Here is a 17,500-nt window from a genome sequence, read left to right as displayed (position 1 = left end):
TCCTCAACAAACGTACGTGACACAGGGCCTTCACTCTCCCCGGCCCCACCACGGCAGCCAGCTCATGGGTTCCCAGAGCACGGGGCGAGGCAGCATTCACGGATTGTCAGGCTGCCGTGAGTCTCCTGCAGCAACTATAGTCTGCCTGGAAAAGACGCAATACTTCTCCTGCGTACTGTTTTGGATTCTCTTTGGGTTCTCTTTGGTTTCTCTTTTCCTGTCGTGAGTTCGAGTCCTAAACAGAAAGAAATGCCACAAGTAGAGGACATGGGTAGCGGAATGAGATGTATTTATCTAAAAACTCTGTATTAATATATTTTCTGCTTAATGTATTTTGGTCAGTCCTTGGATTCCTTTTTTCTAGTCAAGGGCAAGTGATACAATAGGTGGACAATATTACTGATTGCTGAATGAAACATATTTTTTTTCTATTATGTGGGTCTGTAGTCAGTATTTCTAGGGATATCTGCTGTTTTGCCATACTTAATTAACCCCTTCAGTACTGGGATGCATTTTTACCTTGAGTTTGGGTGTGATTAAACGATTTTATTTACGTTAGGAAAGGTCTATGGAGGTCAAAAAGATTTATAGCCAGAGTCTTCATTATTTCAATTCCACATAAATTTCTGAAGCTGAGTAAAATCACCATGAAACAGGCGGAATGAAAATGAGAACGCGTCATACTACTGGAAGGATTGAGAATGATGTAATTTTGTAACTTTATAGTGGGTTTCATTTATGACTCTTTTCCTGTCGTGAGTTCGAGTCCTAAACAGAAAGAAATGCCACAAGTAGAGGACATGGGTAACGGAATGAGATGTATTTATCTAAAAACTCTGTATTAATATATTTTCTGCTTAATGTATTTTGGTCAGTCCTTGGATTCCTTTTTTCTAGTCAAGGGCAAGTGATACAATAGGTGGACAATATTACTGATTGCTGAATGAAACATATTTTTTTTCTATTATGTGGGTCTGTAGTCAGTATTTCTAGGGATATCTGCTGTTTTGCCATACTTAATTAACCCCTTCAGTACTGGGATGCATTTTTACCTTGAGTTTGGGTGTGATTAAACGATTTTATTTACGTTAGGAAAGGTCTATGGAGGTCAAAAAGATTTATAGCCAGAGTCTTCATTATTTCAATTCCACATAAATTTCTGAAGCTGAGTAAAATCACCATGAAACAGGCGGAATGAAAATGAGAACGCGTCATACTACTGGAAGGATTGAGAATGATGTAATTTTGTAACTTTATAGTGGGTTTCATTTATGACTCTACAAAAAAAACTTTAGAATTATTTATCATCAATGAGAAGGAACACGCAACATAATCCAACAATTCCTCTATGGCCTTTACAAACAAAGCTAGGCCTATCGAGGGAACAAAGCACTGAAAAACACGTGCCTTTCATCTGCTATTCAAAGAGCTACTGGGACCCTTTCCACAGTACAGAACCAAACAATTCCCTCCCTGTAACTCCACTGACTGTCTCTCTTTCTCTCTCTCTCTTCATCTCTATCCCACCGACTCACCTCCCCTCCCTGCCCTAGTGACGCCCATGGCAAAGGTACTACGACAAGAGGCGCAGCAATACACCAATACCAGCCGTGACTCCCTTGCAGCAGCCAGCACAGGGGAGCCTCACCGCAGACCAGCCAGCAGTGTCGTGGCCGCCTCCCCTCGCGTCCCTCCAGCGTGGGCCGCCCAGACAACATGCACCAGTGTCTGCGCCAAACCATGCGGCAGGACATCACCGCAAAACCTCCGCCGATAACGACTGCCTTTTATTTTACTATTCCTTTTTTTGCCATTGGTCAGTGGCAGCGCGTGTCCCTCCGTGGTGGCCGAGCGTGAAGCGTGACGGCCTGGACAGGGAGGGAGCTCCACGCAGGGTTTGGGTGAAAGAAAAAATGGCAATAGATAAGGCAGAGAAGTTGTGGTTTTCTTTACTTTGCCTCTTACAACTTTATCTGTCTGGCCAGCACTTATCTTGGCATTACATATATTGGGAATTTCGCTTCCGTTAAATTTGTAAAATATTATTGCATTTTTCTTGGCAGTCAGACTTAAAATAAAGAAAACAGTTGCATTTTTTTCCAGTGTTGAATTTATTCGTTACAAAAGCAAGACGGTTTCATTATCAATTATTATCATTATCATTATTACTATTTTTACTACAGCTGCTGCAAAATAAATAACCAACAGCAATATCAAAACCATCACCATTTTTCACAACTCACAAAACCAGCCTTCCTTTATACACCCATCACCAGTCTTGTCAGGCCAACTCTCAACAACATCCTGCTTCGTGACCTACTGGCGGCCTATCAACACCACCACCACCACCACCACCACCACCATAGGAACACGTGCCCTTCCCACCCACGCCATTATTCTCCTTCCCATATAGCTCGCCAACTTGCACCGGACGCAATCAGCGCTCTTCCTTCATCACAGTGTCAGGCTGTTAACTAAGTTACGCTCGCAGCAGCACAGGCCAAGTTAGCAGCTCTTGCCCAACTTTCCCGGACCAGGTCGACCCGCCGCCTTGCCTTTCTTTGCTCGCCTCGTCTTTGCTACACATGTCTTGAGTTTCTCGACTCTCTCTCTCTCTCTCTCTCTCTCTCTCTCTCTCATCTATCTGTCTGTTTCTGTATGTCTGCCTATTTACAAGTCTATTTAAGTTTTTCTGTCTATTTGTTTGCCTATATCTTTATCTGTCTGTCCATTAATTTTCATCTCTCTCTCTCTCTCTCTCTCTCTCTCTCTCTCTCTCTCTCTCTCTCTCTCTCTCTCTCTCTGCCGACCCCTAAGATGGATCCTTTTCAAGACGTGTACTTCGCCACGACTTCATCTGTATTCCTCCATCGAACTCAATTCTTTCTCTCCCTTCCATCGCAATTCCTCGACCAGAATCTGTACCTCCATCCCTCCATCCCACCATCCTTCCATCCCTCCACTACCTTCCATCTTCCCTCCTTCCCTCTACTCCATCTCCTAACTCCCAGTGTGTAGTCCTTCACAATATCCGTTTAAACCTTCTTTCTACACTCCTACTCCCTCCCACACCACCACCACCACTACCTACACCGCCTCCTCTTCCTCCTCCGCCTTCTCCTCTCTTCTTCAATAAGTCGTGGCGGCAGATAACGTCACTTTAACCACATCATTACTCAGCTATTCTCTTCTGCACGAGCATAATTCAGTCTGGTGGCTTCCTGCTATCTCGCTGTATCTTGGCGTGGCTTCTCCTCGCCCCGCCTCTGATGTATGGCGGCTCTCGGACGGTTGCTGCTGGTGTTGGTGCTCTTCCTCCTCCTCTTATTCCTTCTCCTTCTGCTCCTGCTGCTGTGACTGTTGCTGCTTCTATTCAGGGTTTTCTTCTACTTTTTTATTGCTATTGTATCCTATTCCTATTACTACTACTACTACTACTACTACCGCATCAACTACTATTATTACTACAACAGGTGTTTCTCCATTTTTTCCTATTCCTCTTCTGGTTCTTTTTATATCATTACTACTACTACTACTACTACTACTACTACTACTACTACTACTACCGCTATTAATCTGGTCGTTTCTTATCTTCTTCTTTATCTTCCCCCCCTCCTCCTCCTACTCCTCCTCCTCCTCCTCCTCCTACTACTACTACTACTACTACTACTACTACTACTACACAACTACCTCCACCACCACCACTACTACTACTAATACTAATACTATTGTACAATCTACTGTTAGTCAAATCAATTTTCTTCTTTTTCCTTCTACTTGTCCTGTGTGTGTGTGTGTGTGTGTGTGTGTGTGTGTGTGTGTGTGTGTGTGTGTGTGTGTGTGTGTGTGTGTGCAAAAGCCAAGGGTGACCTCGCTATGAAATTTTTCTGCACCGGCGGAGGGGGAACGAACGAAGGAAGGAAGGAAGGAAGGAGTGCGGGGAAAAAAACAAAAACAAAAAAAGGAAGGAAAAAAACTGTACCCAGACGCTATGTATCTTACTTAGAGGACATATTAAGACCCAAATAACGTCCAGAGCAGCTGCATCCACGTCCCTGGCAATGACTGAGATCCAGAATAACGACGGCTGTTTTGAGGAGGTGGGTGGGGAAGCGACGGTGGCGGTGGCGGTGGCGGTGGTGGTGTAGGAAGAGGAATGGAAGCTAAAGAAATGGAAAATGGAGGAGGAGGAGGAGGAGGAGGAGGAGGAGGAGGAGGAGGAGGAGGAGGAGGAGGAGGAGGAGGAGTAGAAGGAGGAAGCAGGAAAAAAAATGTAAATGTATAAGAAAAATAGAATGAAAATATTAAAAGTAAACAGGAATAAAAATACGCAAAAAAAAAAAACACAAAGAAGATGAAGAGAGGGATGAGAAGAAGGAAGAGGAAGAGGACAAGGGTAGGCACTAGGAAGAACTGACTTTGAGCTGGACTATAAATCAAAGCAGCTCATCCCGGCTGGAAGTGTTCTGTGGGGTGGGCGAGGCGGCGTAGGTGGACTGGTAGGGTGTTGGCATGTGTGTGGGCTTGGAGCGGGAGGGGTATGGGAGGGAGACATGTGCAGGACCCGTATTTAGAAACCCTTTGATCTTTCACCATGACAATTTTCAAAGGCCATATAGATGATTACTTGAATTCTGAAGCGAGTTTCTCCTAATAATAACGTAAAAAATCTTGCCAATCTGTCACTAAAACTGTAAAAAATGTTCTCGAGAACCTGTGCAATTTACCTAGACCCTCTGGAACGTAAAAATGACAGCACAGATAAAGGTTTCAGTATAGAGTCCTAGATCTCATATGTAGGATCCACGTGAAGGATTTGTAAGCAGGAGTCTCGTGGAAGAGGCGTAAGGAGGCATGACGCGGCGGAGTGGAGTTCCCTTTACCCTGCTAAGGAGGCGCTGCAACAAGTCCCCCATTAATTCGTGCTCAGCAACAAGTATCACATACGTTTATAAGGACGCGAGGCTCCCCAGTCCCTTGCTGCCTCCTCTTTGCCTTCCTCGCGACTCCGGAGAGCATTCATAACTCTGACTGACTCTCTCACTGACTCTCTCTCCTTTTGGTGTCTGTAGAGCGCGTCGAGGGAATATAAAGGACAAGCACAGAGAAGGCAGAGGAAAGGTAGCATCTTGGTTTTCCCAGCTGATAAAAGGTAGCTTTCAAGTGACAATTAACCCCTTCAGTACCATGATGCATTTCCATATTGTCAGCTTACTATATGGTGATTTTATACAGCTTCAGAAACTTATGTGGGGGAGTAAAACAATGATTACTCTGGCCATTAATCTTCTGACTTTCATAGACCCTTCCTAATGTCAATAATATGGTCTAATTGTACACAAATCTCAAGAATGTGTCCCAGTATAGAAGGGGTTAATGCTTCATCTAGGCGGTTCTTATGATCTCTGGTCGTGAAACAGGAACAGTGATGAGTGTACATGTGAGTGCATGTGTCTTGCCCTTGTTTTGATCTTACTGGGAGCTGTGTTGGTGTAGTTTAGTAACTGGTGAAAGGAAGAGCAAGAGAAATACTGGAAGGATGTAAAGTATAAATGACAGCAGAGATGATGCCTTGTACGAAAGTGTTTGCGTTCATGACACTGTCTAACTTACAAAAAGAAGAGGAGGAAAAAAAAAAAAAAAAAGGAGAAGAGATATGAAAGAGGTTTACATGATAACAATGGCAACAGCGGTAGCCACTAAATAATAAGGACGAGAATTATGATGTCAATGTTGAAAAGAGATGAAAGAATAAGAGGGCGAGAGAGAATGAGAAGAGGTAAGCTGTACAATGAATGGCAACTGAAGATACAGGGATGAGAAAGACGAACAAAAGGAAACGAAAAGAATGGATGTAACTGGAAAAAAAAATAAATCTATGAATGTATAAAAGAAAGGAAATGAAAAGATAGAAAACTAAAAAGAATGAAAAAGAAGACAAAGGTATGAAAAAAAAGGAAGAAAGTAAGGAGAGAAAAAGAAGAGCATATAGAAGAATGGGAGACAATAAATGAAAAGATAAAAATGAAGGAAAGAAAAAAAAGATAGACAGGAAGGAAAAAAATGAAAAAAAAACAAATAAAGGAAGAACTGCAAGGGAAAAGACGGAAAGAAAATAATACAAAACAAAGAAAAAAAGAACGGATATAAAATGAAGAAAGAAAGACACGTAAAAATAAAGGAAAAGAAAGAAAAATAAAGGAATCAAGGAAGCTAGGCAGGAAGGAAAAAGAGAGAAAAAGAAGGAAAAAAAAGAAAGAAAAAAAGGAGGGATGGAGAGATGGAAGGAAGAGAGATAAAAAAAAGGAAGGAAGGAAGGAATGAAGGAAGGCAAGAAGGAAGAAGGAAGGAAAGAAGGGGGTTCACCGTTCAGACATAATCTTAAAACCAATTTCTCCACAAGTCAAAAGTTATCATCCTCTGGTCCACTGTCTGTGCCTAAATAAAAACAATCTTTATGGCCACTTCCTTCGCCCGGTCTTCACAGCTGTGCCTCCTCCTCCTCCTCCTCCTCTTCTTTCCAGCTGACCCCTTCTTCAATTCCTCCTCCTTTTTCTGTTTCGTCTATCTCCCTCATTTCTTCATTGTTCATTCGGTACAATTTTTCTTTTTATTCGTCTTTTCTTTTCTCGTGTATTCCCTCCTTCGTTTCTTACTTTCTTCTTCTTCTCCTTCTTTCCTCTCTATTTCCTCCAATTCTTTTCCCTATTGGCCTTAACCGGTTCATTTCTTCCTCTACTTTTCTCTTGCTCTCTCTTTCTCTTTCTCCTTTACCTCCTCCGCCTCCTTCTCCATCGACTTTGCCCCTTTTCTTCCTTCTTCCGTTTCCTTCCCTCCTTCCCTCCCTTCTTCAATGCCTCATTCTTCCGCCTCGATTCTCCTTCGCTCAGACAAACCTTTCTTTCTTCTCTTTTCTCATGTTTCTTCTTTCGTTCTCATTTTCTCTTTCTTTTCTTCATCTCTCCTGATACAGCTCTTTTTTTTTATTTACTCCAGTGTTCATTTCTTTTTATGCTTTCGCCTTCTTCTTCTCTTCTCTTCTCTCTCTCTCTCTCTCTCTCTCTCTCTCTCTCTCTCTCTCTCTCTCTCCGTTTAACAACCTAACAACCTCCATAAACTCTCATTATTTCAACTTTTATCATTCTCTCTCTTCCTCAACCTGTATTACCTCTTTCATCAGTCTTTACGCTCTCTTTAGAATTGCCAATCTCTCTCTCTCTCTCTCTCTCTCTCTCTCTCTCTCTCTCTCTCTCTCATTCACGACATTCACTTTTTGTTCTCTCTCTTTTCTAATTGACTGGTTCTTTAAAAATTTTCCCAGTGTTCTTTATGCCTCAGCCTTGATTTGATGCGTTAATCCTCTCCTCTTCATTTTTTCAACTCCATTTTTTTCCACCCCCGCCAGTCGTTACTTGAATATAAAACGGGTGAATTCAACCCCCGTATAAAGTAACTCACACTGCGCTTTACTTATTTACTTACTTTTCTCTCCATAAAACCAAGAGTTGAGCCATTTTTCCTCTTCTTTCCCCTCCCTCTCATTACTACGATAGGAAAAGAAGGAGGAGGAGGAGGAGGAGGAGGAGGAGGAGGAGGTGGTGGTGATGGTGGTGGGGGGGGATGGAAGAGTGACATGAAGGGAAGGGGAATGGAAGAGTGAGGGAGTGAGTTATGAGTATGTAGCGTGAGGGAAGAGGAGAGAGCGAGGGAGAGGGAAGGGAAGGTACGGGCCATTGGGAAGGGGGTGGTGTGGAAAGGTAAGGGGAGAGAGTGAGGGGAGAGTGAGGGGTGACGCTGGGGTGTGGATGGAATGAAGGAGAGTAATGGGAGGCGAGCCGCTAATGAAGAATAGTGGGGTGAAGGCCGCCAGAGAGGGGTGAGGGAGAGGGGAGAGAGAGGGGAGAGACAGGGAAGAGAGGGAGAGGAGTGAGAAGTTGGTTAGAGGCACAGAAAGAGAGAGCAGAGGCCAGATGAGAGAGAGAGAGAGAGAGAGAGAGAGAGAGAGAGAGAGAGAGAGAGAGAGAGAGAGAGATAGGAGGGAGGGAGTGAGTGAGTGAGTGAGTGAGTGAGCCAGTCAGTCAGTCAATCAGTCATTCAGCCAGCCAGCCAGCCAGCCAGCCAAGCAGACAGCCAGCCAGCCAACCAGTCAACCAGTGAGCTAGTGAGCCAGTCAACCAGTGAGCCAGTCAACCAGTGAGCCAGTCAACCAGTCAACCAGTCAACGAAAAAAAAAAAAAATAACAATAACATGGAAAGACAGAAACCAGGAACAAAATAAAAAAAAAATCACGAAACAGAACGTAGAAATAGGGGAAAGAAAAGAACTAAAGGGGAAGTGAGGGAGCAAAAAAAGGGGAAAAAGGGGAGAGAGAGGGGGTGAGGTGCTGAGATGGCGTGAGGGAGGCGTCAACAAGAAGGGGACAGGTGTTGACTCAGGCCCACAAGTAACTAGATTAAGACATAAACCTTTTTGTCACCTCTCGTGGCAGGCTCGGATTTAGGAGCTAGAGAGAGAGAGAGAGAGAGAGAGAGAGAGAGAGAGAGAGAGAGAGAGAGAGAGAGAGAGAGAGAGAGAGAGAGAGAGAGAGAGAGAGAGAGAGAGAGAGAGAGAGAGAGAAAAGGAGAGAGAAGAGAATGAAGAGGAGCAGAGAGAAGGAGGAATATCAAGCAGGAGAAATGAAAGAAAAAGAGGAAGATAAAAGCGAAGGAAAAAAAAAAAAGAGAGAGGAACTGGGTGAGGTATTAAGCAAGGAGAAAAGAGATGGAAAATAAAAAAGACAGAAGCAGTAAAAGAGAAAAAGAAGAGAAGAAAGACAGGAAAAGGAGGTGGGAGGGAAAGGAAGAAGGGAGTTAGGAAGGAACAAGAGGAGATAAGAAAAAAAAAGACAAATGTGAAGGAGGGAAGGAAAGACGAGAAGAAGGACAGGAAAAGGAGGTGGGAGGTAAAGGAAGGAGGGAGTTAGGAGAGAGGGAGAAGGAAGGCGATGTAAACAGGAAAAGAGGGAGTAAGGGGAAGGAAGAAGAGGAAGTGAGAGGAGAGGAAGGAAAAAGGGAGGAAAGAATGGATGAATGATGAAGAGCATTATTGAATTACAAAACTGAGAAGCGACAGAAAAAATACATTACATAAAAGAGAAAAAAAGTTAAATTAACACACATTCCTCACGATGAGCGTAAAAACAAGCAAGAAAATTGTAAATAAGGAAACCACCAAAACTTTACATGACAAACGTGCGAAAAAAAAAGAAAACGGGACACGAAAAAGAAAAAAAAGAAAACACGATGAAAACAAAAGGGAAAAAATAACAACGCGGAGAAATACAAATGCATATGCTAAAAATGAAGACAAAATTGAAAATAAAGAGAAAACAATAGTAATGCCTGAAGAAACACAACACACACACACACACACACACACACACACACACACACACACACACACACACATTAAAACGAAATAAAAAGAATTAAAACGGGAAAAAAGTCTAAAACGATAAATAAACACGAAACTAGGAGATAAAGACTTAAAAACATTAAAAAAAGGAAAAAAAAGGAAAACACACACACAGGTACTTAGCGAGGAAAACCGATAATTGCTGGTATAATATATTGGTTTGGAGGGGAGGAGGAGGAGGAGGAGGAGGAGGAGGAGGAGGAGGAGGAGGAGGAGGAGGAGGAGGAGGAGGAGGAGGAGGAGGAGGAGAAAGAGGTGGAGAAAGATGAAAAGATGGAGGATAAAGAGGAAGAGAAAATGGAGAAAGAGGAGGAGGAGGAGGAGGAGGAGGAGGAGGAGGAGGAGGAGGAGGAGGAGGAGGAGGAGGAGGAGGAGGAGGAGGTGGAGAAAGATGAGGAGACGAAGGAGAAAGAGGAAAAGGAGGAAGATAAAGAGGAGGAGGAGGATAAACGAGGAAAAAGAGGAGGAGAAAGAGGAGGCGGAGGAAAAAGAGGAGGAGAAACATGAGGAGGTGGAGGAGAAAGAGGAGGAGGCAAAGAAGAAAGAAGAGGAGGAGGAAAAAGAGGAAGAGAAGGAGGAGGAGGAAGAAAGGGGGCAGAGTAGTAAAATGAAGAGAAGAGGATGCAAGGTGGTGGTTCATTGGTCTGCCTGTGGTGCTGCAAGAGGGAAGACGCAACACACTGTTCGACTTCCGAGTGACGCCTTGGTGCCTCGTGACTCGCCGTTGGGAAGGAAATGGACGTGTACTTTGTTATATTCCTCTGTCCTTGTGTTCATAAGACTAATTATTTGTATATTTTTTCATTTATTTTTATCCACGAAGAGCAGAAGCATTAGTTTGACGTATCTTATAGTTTGGTTAGGTTAATTTAGGTTAGGTTAGGTTAAATTTCCTCTGTCCTTGTGTTCATAAGACTGGTAGTTCGTATGTTTTTTCCTTCATTTTTACCAACGAAGAGCAGGAGTATTAGTTTGAAGTATCTTATAGTTAGCTTAGGTTAATTTAGGTTAGGTTAGGTTAAATTTAGTTAGGTTAGGTTTGTTCTCTGATTTTTATGCAAGAGGAAAGCTTGGTTAGTTTAAGTTAGGTTTGCTTTACTTAGGTTAGCATTGGTTCAGAACGATGATACGTTTTTATAATCAATCTGCTGACTATATAGTGATTTTATACACCTTCAGAAACTTACACGAAAATTATAATAGTGAAAACTGTGGTCATTAATCTTCTGACCTCCACAGACACTTCCTAATGTCAATAAAATGGTCTAATCGTACACAATTATAAAGGTGAAAATGTGTCTCCGTGTAAATTAGCTTACGTTAGGTCAGTCTTCTATTCTCACCCAGCAGGATCAGGACCAGGAGCAGCAGGAGCAGGAGCAGTGTGGTATATTTTATAGTTATAGGCAGGTGCAGTGTAGCATGTGCCGGCTCAGCTTCACGGGCAGGCGAGCACAATGCAGGCGTCACACACCCTCGCACCCCGGGCCGCGATATCCATTGGAGCTGTCACGACACTGGCCCATTAAGCGGCGGCCAATACTTATGAAATGTGCGAGGTGGCGACGCTTTATTGTGCTCATTAAAAGTAACCAGGCGTGCGTATTGAAACGTGCGTGAGGATCAGTCTCTCGTGGCCATTTTTGTAGACATTGGTGGTGGAGTGGTGGTGTTGGTGGTGGTAGTGGGGAAAGGTTAGTTATGAGAGAGAGAGAGAGAGAGAGAGAGAGAGAGAGAGAGAGAGAGAGAGAGAGAGAGAGAGAGAGAGAGAGAGAGAGAGAGAGAGAGAGAGAGAGAGAGAGAATGATACGAAATGAGTTACCTAATTAAGAGAGAAACAGGATGAAAAAAAAATAATGAATACGAAATAAATAAACTAATATAGGTTAATGAAAAGAAGTAGAGAGAAAGAAAAATAGAGAAATAACAGGCAAAGCGTAAGGAAAAAGAGAGGCCCAAGAGAAAATGAGAGAAAAGAAAAGAAGAGGAAGAGAGGAAGAAAGTGAGTCACTCTTTGGCCCAGAACAATATTTCCCTTCGCCCGAAAGTCAACAGCCAGACGCTACTTCCTTCATTCCTTCATTTATTCCTTCTCTCGTTCCTTTATTCCCTCATTCGTTCCTCCGCTCCTTTATTTTCTTCCTTTTACATTTACCATTTTTTCTCATTTCCTGCTAAATATTTTCTTATCTTCCGTTCTTTACTTATCTCTCCTTTCGTCTCTCACTCCTCTCTTTTTTTTATTTACTCCTTCTTTCTTTCTATTCTCTCTATCTCTTGCTTCGGCTACCATTTAATATTTCAACATTTCCATCCTTCCTTCCTTCAATCCTTCTCTTCCTCCTTCCTCCTGTCATCCACTCCTTTCCATCATCCTCTCATTCCTTAAGCTTCATTCCCTCCCCATCTCTTTATTCCCTTTTACCTCCGCACGTCTTCCTCACTCACTCACTGTCCTCCCCCTTTCTTCCTTCCTTATTCTCTTTCTCAGTGCACTTCAGCCAACATCCTCGCTCCTCATTCCCCCGCCAAGTCGCTAGAACTGGTGCAATATTCACGTGAAGCGCCCATTGTTTCCACCAACCTGACGTTCCACTCAATATAAGCCGCAGTTCCTCCCCTTCTAGTCTGAGATATAATTTACTTTTCATCGATCTCTCGCGAACCTCTGCCAAAGGTAAACTGAGACTTGGCGGGCTTGGATGCATTGCTGTTTGCTCGGACTCCTGCAAAGAATCCGCTGTCACAACACACACACACACACACACACACACACACAAACACACACCTGGTCAAGGGAATTCTGTAGTGAAGTTAGCTAATGCGTCACCGCGAAGCTGGCTAATGCTACTGCTGCTGCTGCCTGCGTGTTTAGAGAAAAAGATACGCTTGCTTCCAGCCCCTTTGCGTTTGCACAGGACGGGACTGGACTGGGAGCGGCTGATTAAAGCGAGGGCAGCTGTATCCAATGCTGCGCCGGGTCGTGTTATCATAGTAGGTAAACTTGTGGTGAAGCGGTGCGGTAAAGGACGACTAGTAAGTTAAATACATAGAGAAATACATGATGAAGTGATGGGTAATGTCTCCGTGATGCAGCTTAACGGCGCACATATACATAGAAACTAAAGGATGCATGAAAGAATTATGTAAAGGACGAGATCTGTGTCATGGGGGAAAATGGTAGTCCTTATATACTCTCTATAACGGTCTCAATGATTCCACTAAAGGATAAACGGTCTCTTCAACTCTCCTGTCTGTCAATCACCAGTCTATTCCCGCCCCTCTTCACTGCTATGGTTGTTTTAATTAACATTTGGAGTATAGAAATGTTTGTATGGAAAGACACACAAAAATGAATAGATAGTAAGTAGATATATTCATAACTAGATAAATGCAAAAAAACCCACGTATTTTTAAAAGTTGCAAATGTTGACAGAAAAAAAAAAAATCAACCATTGACAGGATTAAAGAAAATCAGCACCGAGAAAAAAAGCAAAATGAAATGATGCTAAGTGTGAACAAATCCATCAATCCTTCGACACAGTGACACATTATCCCAGGCCTCCACGCGTCGCTCTCTGGCAAACGCCGCCGCCGCCTCGCTAGCTGCCACTACCCCAGCCATCGCCCCGCGCCCTGAATGCCCATAGACGATCCTCCGCCGCGGGAACGAAGTATAGAAATAAGATTACCGCAATTAGTCTCTTTGTATTTTCCCCTCCGCCGAAGAAACCCACCAATTAGCCGCTCTATTGACGAGCGCACGTGAGGGAAAAAAGAAAAAAAAAACAGTCGGGGAGGGGAAAAAAGTACAGGGGTGATGTTTCAATATTTTCCGTCCCTCTGACTAAGTTAACCCATCCTTCCTGAGTCAGCTGTGCGCGACTGACTGACTCAGCTGAAAAGGAAATTGTTCATTGCGTTGACTTAGAGACAAATGACTTTTTTAGGCCAATGTTGGAGTAAATTACTGTTCATTTCTGTTCAGGTGGTAATGAACTGACGGGGAAGAAAAAAAATGTTAGCCACGGTGCGTCGCGACAAATGAATTCCCACGTGACAGTGAAATAAAGCTGCCCCGCGCACGTCATAATGAGGAGGAAGGGAAAAGGTTGCACACACTCACTCGCTGCACGATACATGGCTCTCCTCTAACGTGCGTCTAAATTGCTTTTCCGTGCATGTGCCAATGTTTGAACGCTGTCTTCCTCGCGTACTCTTACTTTCACCTATTTTTGAAAGCGTTTGAAAAGGAATTTGGACAAGAACAAAGTGAGGTAAAAGAAAATACAGAAAAAAACTTGCACCACAGCAAAGATTCTAATCACATAACACTTTTATAAATCAATCGTCTACTTAACTTTTCTATTTTTATTTGGTTTTTGTATCATATTCTTTCTTTTATATATATTCTATATGGCTGACCCTTATTACATCACGTCTTATAATGCTACGTCAAAATAATCTCCATCAAGTTAATATATTATCCTCAAATATTTTCTCTGATAATGTTAACTAATGTACACCGCTGTGTGTGTGTGTGTGTGTGTGTGTGTGTGTGTGTGTGTGTGTGTGTGTGTGTGTGTGTGTGTGTGTGCAGCAAACTACGCATCACAATATTCAGGGTGTGTTATTACCTAAGTGAGAGCACAGCAGTGGCGGGCAGCAGCAGCAGCAAGCACGGCGTCCCCCTCGCACCGCAGACAGGCACAGCACAGCCAGTTACAAAAAGGCTTCCTCCCTTCCCATCTCGATTTGATTTGAAGCTCAGTGTCACCTTCGTTATACCATGGACTCTCCTGCTCCCACGCATTCCAATGGTCATACACCTCTCTCTCTCTCTCTCTCTCTCTCTCTCTCTGCACCCTCTCGCACTGTCACTGTCATCTCCTCCACCCTTCTAATTAAAATGTTCAACGTCATCCTTGGATCCGCAGGGGGGCTTTTGTTCCACCCTGGCCTTCCCTTCGTCTCCAGCCCGCTTCTCTATGGCAGCCCCTCGCGTCCCTGTCCCCTTTCCCAGCCCTTCCTTGACCCATCCTTCATTCCTTCCCACTCATTTGACGTACAACTGTATTCCAAATGATCTCAAGAGCCGCCTTCCCTCCCTCCTTCATTCCTCTTCCTCCTCTTACTCGTTGTCTCGTCCTCCTCCTCGTCGTGTCGCAAAAAATGAAGCTCTTACAAGTGAGGTCCGGATACTAACGAGGCGGGTGTTGACACGTGGCTTCGAACTGTCCATTAGAGGCTCGAACCTTCCCTGTCAAGACCCTCGCCAAGACGCCACGCCTCACAACGCGCTAATTGTTACAGGAATGGATGTCTAGTTTCGTTTCCTGGGTCTTCTTTTTCCGTTTTCTCTTTTTTTTGGGGGAGGGTTTTGTTGTGTGTGTGTGTGTGTGTGTGTGTGTGTGTGTGTGTGTGTGTGTGTGTGTGTGTGTGTGTGTGTGTGTGTGTGTTCCTTTCCTCGTGTTTCTTTCTCCCGCCTTGTCGTTTCTGTTCTTGTTTAGTCTTTTCTCTTCATCGTATTTATTTTTTCTTCCTTTTCCTGTCTCGCTGGTGTTCTCATTTTATTTGCGTCAGGTTTTCTTCTCTCTCTCTCTCTCTCTCTCTCTCTCTCTCTCTCTCTCTCTCTCTCTCTCTCTCTCTCTCTCTCTGTCTGTCTGTCTCCGTGTCCCAGCCTTCTTTTCTTTCTCTTCCTTCGCGCCGCTCGCTTTTCGCTTTACTTGTGTTGGTGTACGTACGTTCCCGCGTCGCGGTTCCCCGGCGTGTGAGTGTCGCTATCTCTGCTTTGACAGCTTCCCTCCCTCCTCTTGTTCCCTGTCTCCGTAACTCCTCTTTATCTGTCTCTCTATTTCTCCATTCTCCTTTGTTTTCCACGGTATCACTCCTATCTCCCTCTCTCCCTCTCTCCACCGCCCATGTGGCTCCCTTTGCTCAACCTTTCCTGCCTCTGCCAACGCAACGCACCCACCCTCAACCACACGCAACCCACCCCACGCGACCCACTCCTGGAACTAAGGCTTGTACTCTCAAACATTTGTGCTTCATCTCCACTATTTCAAAAGGCTTTATTTAAGTTTACACGAGTTTTAAAGATATTTTACTGTTCTAGAGGCAGATATACAAGATTTCTACATTATTAAGAGGAGAAACACTCTTGAAAATCCTGTCAGTCATCTCGTGGTGAGAGTGTTTCTGATTACAACACGAGCTTTTAAAAATCTTTTTACTGTCCTAGAGGTAGATATACGAAATTTCTAAATTATTAAGAGAGAAACATTCTTGAAAATCCCGCCAATCATCTCTGTGGCCTTGGAAAATAGTCGTGGTGAGAGATAACAGCGTTTCTGAATACAGACCTAAGGTACATATTCTGAAACACTTTACTCTCACTGCGACTGTTTTCAAACGCCACACACATGAGTAGATGGATGTCAGGCGTGTTTCTCTTATTAGTGATATAGAAATCTTGTTAATCTGTCACTAGAATCATAAGAGACGTGAAGAAAATTAACAGAGCGTGGGCCTTTTTTCGTTTTATGTTGCCCTTGGCCAGCTTTCTCCTCTTACATAAAAAAAAACACATCAAGTAAAGCCTTTTGAATGTATTGGAAGTGCCACGCGGAAGTGTTTCGGAATACTGACATAAATCTTCCAAGGCAGTAACTGAAATACAACGCTGAATGCTTCCATGTCTGACTTTCCTTGCTGCCTGAAACTGTATAGATTTTCTTAATAACTACACGAACCCTTGCAGTCCTGCCACTATTATTCTCTTTGTTAAACATTTATCTTTATTATTAGTACTATCTACAAATGTTTAGTCGGATTTCCGTGAGTATTTTCTTCTCACTGGAGCAGAATTCGTGAACTAACAACTCCTTCAGTACTGGAACGCATTTCTTACACGAAAGTTCTGGGTGTGATTAGACGATTTTATTGACATTAAGTAAGGTCTATGGAAGTCACAAGATTAATGGCCAGAGTCTACACTATTTTGATCCCAACACAAGTTTCTAAAGCTGCATAAAATCACCAAATAGTAAGCAGAATGAATATTAAAACGCTTCATGGTACTGAAGCGGTCAACAGAACCTTTTAAAAATGCCATTGATGAACGAAGTTATTTCCAATCGGTTCCAAAAGTAGTGGAGACGAGGATAGTGTTTAGAAATAGGAGGGTTAGCATTGATCTTCCTTGCCCTCCATCTTATCCACCCTTATCAGTGGAGTGAGTCACCATCCCTATTGGCCGTCAATACATCCACTCCCTCCACCACAGGCCTTTCATCCATAGGCCTACTCAACAACCACCACCACCACCAGCCTGTCTCAGCCTATCTTCCCATCCAGTCTATTCTCCTCCTTCCAAAACACTCTTCAGTTTCTCCCTCCTCCATCTCCCTCCCTTCCCTCTTTACCCCTCTCTCCCTCCCTTCCCTCTACTCTTCAGTCCTTTCCTCCACCACCCAAAAATTCCCTCCGTCAACACCCTCCCGTCCTCTCCCTCACGCACCACCACCACTACCACAACCCATGTCGCTCCCTTGTCTCTCAGTCCTCCCCCGATACACTCCCTCTCTTCCCTCCCCCCGTCCCGCCCCGCCCCGCCCCGTCCCGCCCATCATCAGGCCCAACAAACAATTAAGACCTCGCAGCGCCTGACAATCGATCGACACCGTGTTTTGGGAAGTCCTCTCTATTTATTTCTCGTTTTGGGCGAGGCCTCGTCTGCCTCCTGCGCGTCTCTCTCTCTCTCTCTCTCTCTCTCTCTGGCGTGACGTTCCCAGTTTCTAAACACACACTTCCTCATCAGGTGTTCCCGTAGTGCTGTAATTTGCTCCGTGTTGATAGAAATAATTTTAGAACAGAAAATATTCGTCAAAATTAGTTAATGAATGTTCCAATACTCCCGTCGCCGCCGCCTTCACGGCCCTCGAAATACAGTTAGGAACTCTCCTGAAAGTCTTGGCAGCTCGGCAGTAGTAATTTGCTTCATGTTGGTGTGAATCATTTATTAACAAAACATTAATACCCGCCAAG

At 43.8% G+C, this 17,500-nt stretch overlaps 2 protein-coding genes across 35 annotated transcripts in view; one reads left to right on the top strand and one right to left on the bottom strand.

The window, feature by feature from the left end:
- Nucleotides 1-396, top strand: part of LOC123512470 — a 2,751-nt gene extending 2,355 nt beyond the window's left edge. For both annotated transcript variants that reach the window (XM_045268941.1, XM_045268940.1), the window contains exon 3: nt 1-396. This exon is cut by the window's left edge. In XM_045268941.1, coding sequence (XP_045124876.1) covers nt 1-226 — 226 coding nt within the window. In that variant the 3' untranslated portion in view covers nt 227-396.
- Nucleotides 1-17,500, bottom strand: part of LOC123512468 (CUGBP Elav-like family member 4) — a 754,341-nt gene that overhangs the window by 407,276 nt on the left and 329,565 nt on the right. The gene's annotated exons all lie outside the window — the stretch shown is intronic.

Source organism: Portunus trituberculatus, chromosome 33 (assembly GCF_017591435.1).
Source record: "Portunus trituberculatus isolate SZX2019 chromosome 33, ASM1759143v1, whole genome shotgun sequence".
Taxonomy (NCBI): Eukaryota; Metazoa; Arthropoda; class Malacostraca; order Decapoda; family Portunidae; genus Portunus; species Portunus trituberculatus.
The sequence above is the reverse complement of the archived record's forward strand: the minus strand, read 5'-3'. Positions and strand labels throughout refer to the sequence as shown.